The sequence below is a fragment of the Asparagus officinalis genome, chromosome 1 (assembly GCF_001876935.1).
Source record: "Asparagus officinalis chromosome 1, Aspof.V1, whole genome shotgun sequence".
In the NCBI taxonomy this organism is placed as follows: Eukaryota; Viridiplantae; Streptophyta; class Magnoliopsida; order Asparagales; family Asparagaceae; genus Asparagus; species Asparagus officinalis.
In genome coordinates, this window is record NC_033794.1 from 55309051 (window position 1) to 55316848 (window position 7798).

The following is a 7798-nucleotide window of genomic DNA, read 5'->3' on the forward strand; positions in this document are numbered from 1 at the left end:
AATTTGGTATCAAGCACGTATATTGCAAGCATAAAAACTTGGTAGAAGTTCCTCCATATTGCTCATATGTGTGTGTGAATATGTGTATACAAAGAACTTATAAATTTAATTTACATTCCTTTTAAAATCTAAAATGTAATAGATATTTAACTACATGGACTCATGTTCTCCGTTCATGGAGTATGGTATAGAACATTCTAGAAAACCAAAAAAAAAGAGAAAAAGAAAAAGACAAAATGTTTGTATGATATATGGAATATTTAGAAGAAAAAAGAAAGAACGGAAAAAAAGATGCATCTTATTAAATTACCTTTTTGCCTTCTAAGTATGGTAGAAGATAAGAATATATCCACTGCTCATCCAAATTTTAGATTACTACCACTTGGTTTTTTATTTAGTAATATAGATAGATAATATACAGGTACATCATCACACCAACAAACTGTAGATAAGAAGTGATATAAAAGATAATGAAGAAACAATGAAGGGGGGAAAAAGAATACAACAGGATCTTCATTAGTGTGCAAAGAATATTGTTCTCACTAAAAAGTATGCACTGTTCTCACTAAAAAGTATGCAAAGGGTATCACGATACAACGAGCTTATTATGTGTAAAAGCAAAAATGATGCTCCCTTGTTCAAAAGGCCAAGCAATAATAATGATAAGATAGGACATAACTCTACAATAATAAATGTTACATCCTAAGAATATTCACCAAAAAAAATCATCATTGTATAGATAATGATCCAAAGGCAAGAGATATACATACCGGAGCAACCTCCTGTTGCGAACTTATTTTACCTTATTACACAAGTAATTTGACTATTAACATCTAGACAAGTTACACTCAAAATGATACATAATATGCATGCCTTTTCCCCAAATTCTCTTCAAAAATGTATCAACAAACTCGAGAACCCAGAATTTGAACTAAAAGTACTCAAAATCAAGATACGAGGAATCAGTTGAAGCAGACTTACTTCCTCCACCTCCACCACCACCACCTCCGGTGACACCATTTTCAGCACTCCTCTTCTCCTTGACGGCAAACTGTGCAAAATCTACGGGCTCTGGCACATGCGGTGGAGCTGCACTCCTAACCAAAGCCCAATTCACCCCCTCAAAAAATGGGTGCTGTTTGATCTCAGTAGCACCTCTCCTATAAGCAATTCTCCTCTGTGGATCCTTCACCAATAGACCTCTGATGAGATCTCGAGCAGTATTACTCACAACCGGCGAATCTGGAAACTTCAATGGCTGCCCAACTACATTATATAATGTCGCTCTATTCCCCGAACCTTTGAATGGTGTCGTCCCATGTAAGAGTTCGTACAAGAAGATACCAAATGTCCACCAGTCTACTGCACTTCCATGTCCCTCGCCACGAATGATCTCCGGGGCGAGATATTCGTGGGTCCCGACGAATGACATTGATCTGGCACCGGTGGGCTCTGCCATTAGCTCGCTGCCGACGCCAAAGTCTGACTTTGACTTGCGATTGCGCTTTGGGAGGATTCTAGGAAAGAAGGACGAAGGCTGGATACATCCCTGCACAACCTGATCGTTGTCGAGCAAGGCAGAGTTGATAGAGGAGGAGCTGACTAGGGTTGGGTTGCTAGAGCACCGGAGTGAGAGATCGAAGTCAGAGAGCATTATGTGGCCTTCATCTCTAACAAGCACGTTTTCTGGCTTTAAGTCTCGATAGATTACCCCCAGCATGTGTAAGTATTCGAGAGCGAGCAGCACCTCAGAAGCATAGAACCTACATGAAATGCAAACAGAAGCTTGTGATATCATGATGTTTCCTTATTGTGTTTTTGTAAAAAATAGCAAAAGTGTTGTGTTTTCCCTTTAAAGCATTTCAAAAGACCATGCTGAGTGCTTTCGGTCAACACTTGTTTGACCCATTATAATATTAGTATTACATATCTTGTTAATAATAAATATAATACAATAATATATTATAATATTATATTATACTTTAATGTACTATATTACATTATAATTATTACATATTATTTTCAAATAAAAATATTTATTTTGGTATATCAATTTGGTATAAGTATATATTATACAATAATTTAAAATAATATTATATTATTATTAATATAATATTACTATTATTAATATAATATTATATTAATAATATTATTAAAATTATGTTATTACTAGTATATTACTAATAAATTAATATATTTTAAATATTTTAAAATTAACTAATATTATAGTTTCTAATATTTTAGAATTTATTAATAATTACTTTAATAATATAATAATAGTTTATGATAAAAATAAATATTATTATGTTATGAATATATTATTATTACAATAATATTTGTTAGCAATAAATTAGTTTACTATTAATAAATTATTTTACATTATAATATATTATTTTATTTATTATATATTCTATTAATATTTTATATAGAATAACTTGTTTATCATTTTTATTAATTTATTTATATTTTATTCTTATTTATTATTATATTATTATATAATACATTATCAACATATTAAATATTAACATTTAATATGTTATTATATTATTATATAAGATGTTTTAATTATTAATATATTTCATATTCTTTAATAAATATTTTGAATATATTAGATTAACTATAATATAATACAATATGATATAATATAATATAATATAATAAGCATGTCAATAATAACTCTATATTAATTGTATTTAATATATTATGTTAGATATTATATTGATATCTCCTCAAACTCAAAACCAAAATACCAAACTTAAAATACCTAAAAGATGTTTTGAAATAAGTGTTATGTTTTTGGTTTGAGGATGATTTAGTTCAAGAAACACTATGTTTCCAAATACATGGTGTTTTATTTTTGGCAAATACGCCATTGAAACAAGGAAAACACCATGTTATCCAAACAAAACCTAAGCAATTACAATGACTTTAAAGATTTTCTTATAATAAGATATCGATTATGAAGACATTTCCTAGGGTTGATTGCGGGGGCATCACCTGTACTATAAGGAGGTGAGCTATTTATTACTCTTTTTCTGTTTTATTAGCACATATGCCTCCTCAACATGACGAGGATTCTTTTTCGTTAGTTTTTATACTCAGACAGGGAATCCTATGAGAATGTTATTAGCAAATGTCTAACTTTGACCACCACATAATCTTCACCAGGGTTTAAAACCTTACATAAAAGTAACATTGTCTCCGTGATCTAGGGTGTATATGCAAGTATAAATAGAACATAGGTGATAAGTAGCTAATAACCGCTTGGAAAATAAGAATATAAGCAGGCTTGTAAAAGAGAGCGTGGATGAAAACATTTCAAAGAGAAAGTACCGCACAAAACACCAAGAATATTATTCCCGTTATCCTATGTTGCACGGGCACGGGTGGAGGTGCAGACACGGACACGGGTGTGGATACAGGAGACACGACAAATTTGTAAAATATAGGATACAAGAACACGGTTACACATATACTTATTGAAATTAATAATATATATGAGATCGAAATTTTTTTATTACATATTATGAGAACTAAAGTCTATATAACTTTTTTATGTTTCTTTATTAAGTAGATTATAAATTTAAAAACTGCTCACTTTAGGACTAGATATCCAAATCATTGTTTAAAGTCATACTTATGACCATGATATGGGCCGAAATGAACCCAATCAAATTCCAACATACTGCAATAATTTAATGTGAAGTGTAAGATATACATCCAAGGAGTGTACTACGAACGTTTTAAACTAAAACATGTATTGAATAATTGGGCACATGTCTGCATAAATGTATGTATATACTCAAGAAGTGTCCAATGAGTGTCCGACACAGGCATGGGCACGGACATGGATACGGGAGCAAAGATGAAGTGCCCGGGTAACTTAGCCGTTATCTCTCTAGCTATATGGTTCTTAGACAGTAAGAGGAAACAGTGTAATACTTCTTGCAGAAATATTATAGTTGAACTTAGCAGCAAGATTGTACTCTGAAAACCATGATCTAAATCAAACTTCATTGAATTAGAGAGTAACGATTTGTCTTTATATTAGTTTGAAAGCAGTTTGAGACTTGATGGCAAAAACAGTGAAGCAATTGGAGCATAGAAAAGATGCACATACAAATAAAGCATAAAGCACTTGCTCAGGAATGATAGAACTCACCTGGCAGCTTGCTCAGTGAAATACTTATTAGGCTGCTTCTGCCTGAGGGAGTGAAGATTACCACCACTGCAATATTCCATTACCAAGCAATAAAACTTCTCTGTCTCAAAATGAGAATATAGAGTCGGTAAAAAGGGATGATCCAAAAGGCCAAGTATCTCTCTTTCAGTCTGTGCACGAAGTAACTTGTTTCTACTTTCAAGTGAGGCCCTGTCCATGACTTTCATCGCAAAATATGCACCAGTCCCTTTGAGCTCAACAAGATAAACGCTTCCAATATCACCATAACCCAATCTCTTAAGTAGCCTGAAATGGCTTAATCCGAGAGGGGCATCTCTAGCATTTGCCAATTGTATAGCTTCCCATCGACAATCACCTCCAGTGTGAGGCCTTATAGGGGCAGTTGAGGTACTATCTATACTATCACTTCGAGTACTACTGCAGCTACCGTAACTTATTGAGTTAGCAGAATCACTAACTTTTGCATCACTTAGTTTTGTTATTGTCGAGTTTGATGTTGTTTCTGACACCCCTGGCAATCTTGTAGGAGATGGACACTGGTTCTTTGTAACATTATTGGTACTGTTCTTGGTAATCGACTCTGGTCTTTTCTTGGTGCGCGATGGTTTTTCTGCTGTTGCTTCTGAATGAAGAGGTTTAGGAATTGAGCATGGGCTTGGATGTTCATCAGGTTGTGCACTGGGATTCAGGCTTGTTGTGTGATCTTTGTTATCCTTAGAGTTAGAGTCCAATTTTCCATCACTGGTTGAGGAATTCTCTGATTTTACTGCGTTCAGCTCTGGAATTTTAAGTGAAGAGCAATTATGTTAGAATGAAATTAATACAATGGAAATAGCTAGTTTGTGGAATGCACGATGATATAGTTGATCCATTGTCATACAAAAGCCAAAAGGAATTACAATTTAGCATCATGAGATCTTAAAAATAGCTACATTATCAAATTACCTTAACTAAGGATAAATTTCAAGCTGCTACTATGAAATTTCTCAGGAAACTACTGTGGAACACTATTTATTATAAGAGTAATTATAACTGTAGTACCATAGATCTTTTGTACTATTATAAAATGTGTATTGCCCTTTCTTGTGAATTGCCTTAAAGAATTATAACTCTCCAAAGATACATTCTCGTTTGTTGTAGTACAGAAGTAGTACACAGATTGTAGTATAGTTAGCATTACCCTTATTTTAGTTACCTATCATGAACTTGGATTTCTTACCCCATAATTAATACAATGAGGGTGTTAACAAAAGAATTAAATTTACGCTTCTACCATTTTAGAAAAGAAACTAATTATAAAAAAAACTCTGTTACAATGCAAAACAAAACGGCTCTTTTGTAATATCCATGTCTTCTCCTCCTGGCCCCTTTCTCTAAATCCACTAGCTCCCATGTTAGAAGATCCATACTATCTTCTTTCAGTGGCTTTTTAGCCATGCAATCAGCTCCATGACCACAGAAGATTATCAAGCTAGACATATGTCTATCAAGCTTGAACCGAAATAATTCTTATACTAAGAAGAGAAGCTTTACATTGCCAATCTTTGTGGAGTGGAATCAGAATCAACATTTCACTTCTTATAATAATAATAATAATAATAATAAAAGAATCATCATTTTACAATTGACCAATAGTATCCAACTTTACCATGCTTAATAAAGGCCATGTGATACAATTTCGTATCCAACTCCTAATAAATTAATAAATTCTCCCTACTAGGGAGAATTAGATAAAATGATAACGACAAAAATAGAATAATGAACGCTGAACTTTTTGAAGTTTTACTGCAGATACCTTGATTCCTAGAGGAGTGTGAGTCACTGGCTTCATCAAAACTGATTTTCGTAGAGGATAATTTTAAGGTGGTGGTTGTTTCTGAGCTTACTGAGCTTGGAGACAGGCTATGTTCATCATTCTTGCTCTTATCTTTTCCCACCAATTCTAGTTTTTTATTGTCGTGTGATGATCTTGATGTTGTTAATTCTTCATCTAAAAGAGGTTTAGTTGAACTTGGACCAGGATGTTCACCAAGGCCAACATTGGCCTCCAAGTTTGTAGAATCATCACTATTGCCATAGAATGAGTCTGTGCTTTTCTTCTCCGTTGAGTCCTTCTCAGGTTTCATGGTACTCATTGCTGGAAGTCAATGTGATTAGCAATTTAAAATCAACATGATAAAGTGAAAACATCTGACTATAAGAATATAGAATTACACAGAAACACGAGTAAAGGATTAAAAAAATGACCAATTAAAATTAAAATTCTAGGGGTTCCAGTGCTACGTATAAATGTCTGTGGATTACGAAGATGAAGAAGTTTGTATAAGATGATAAGTATTACGTTGGGATTCATTTAGTAGCATATTGTTTAAAAGGAGAGTAAATAAGAAGATAATTTTGGTTTATTAGACATTTGGAATTTTCTCCCTCTAACAGCTAGCTTTCAGGGGTGGGTCTCCTAGACGGTCATGCAGACTGGCCTTGCACTAGTCTAGTCCTGGTCATATGTTGCGATTCTGATCTCACCAATTTGGCTTTGCTCTAAACTAGTTACAGGCAAACACTAAAATAGCTTCTAAGGATGGGCTAGATCTAACATATTACATTAAACCGATGTTAACTAATCACATTGACCACTAGAATCACATTCGACGAGAGTAGTAACCCAATTTCCCCATTCCTCAACACAACAAGTTTGACAAATGCAATCATCATCAATGAATGTTAAATTGTTCATGGGCAAAACAATTCATGCACAAAACAATATACGGCAAAAAAACGAATGTGCGAATGCAATGGATGAAAGAGAAGGAGGCAAAACCCATTATGCGTGAAGACTGCACAATGCTTTTGAATTACACATCAAAACGCATATCAAATTCACCAGACATGATCAACTAATCAACAACACATTGAAAGTGTAGACAAATTCTACACAATTAGTGAATAGATAAACAACCAAGGGAAAACGACATACCAATGGAGAAGCTGAAAGAGCCCAATCTGTTATCTGTCCACCATGGATGATCAAATTACTGCAGGAAAAGAGTTGGGAAAAGAGAAGAGGGTGTTGGGGTCCAAACCCATTAAGGGGAATGAAGGGTTTGAGGGGCTGAGAGAGGAAAGCGTTAGGAAGAAGGAGAGGGAGAGGAGAGGAGAGAAAAGGGGAAGGGAGAGAAGAAGAATCCATAAATAAACAACAGAAAGCAAAACCAAGGATTGAGACCAAAATTAGAAAAAATTAGGGAGATGAGGTAGCGGGGAACGAAGAAGGCGGAGATTATCACACCAGGGATTGAGGTTTGAGATGAAGCTTGTACCTGATTCTATTTGCCAAATAATGTTAGAGGCACACCACCCACCACAACCCCAACCACACTCCCCCTCTTATTGCTACAGTATATCAGGCCCCACATTGGATTTTAAAAAATTTAAAATCTCATGTAGGGCTTGGTTTACTATAGCAATAAGAGAGGGGAGTGTGGTTGGGGTTGTGGTGGGTGGTGTGCCTCTAACATTATTTTTTTAACAAATGATATTACCAAGCAAGAGAAGTTTAATAACCACCAAAATTTTACCAAAAGTAAGAGTTATCAAAGATTGCATAATTACACC

The 7798-nt window shown here is 34.1% G+C and overlaps 1 protein-coding gene across 1 annotated transcript; it reads right to left on the bottom strand.

The window, feature by feature from the left end:
* On the bottom strand, positions 710-7512 carry LOC109824431 (serine/threonine-protein kinase RHS3-like). Its single transcript, XM_020391030.1, has 4 exons — positions 7161-7512; positions 5979-6320; positions 4163-4961; positions 710-1763 (listed from the first exon to the last, which is right to left on the bottom strand). Exons 2-4 carry the CDS (start codon positions 6316-6318, stop codon positions 932-934), a joined length of 1971 nt encoding a protein of 656 aa, XP_020246619.1. The 5' UTR covers positions 6319-6320; positions 7161-7512; the 3' UTR covers positions 710-931.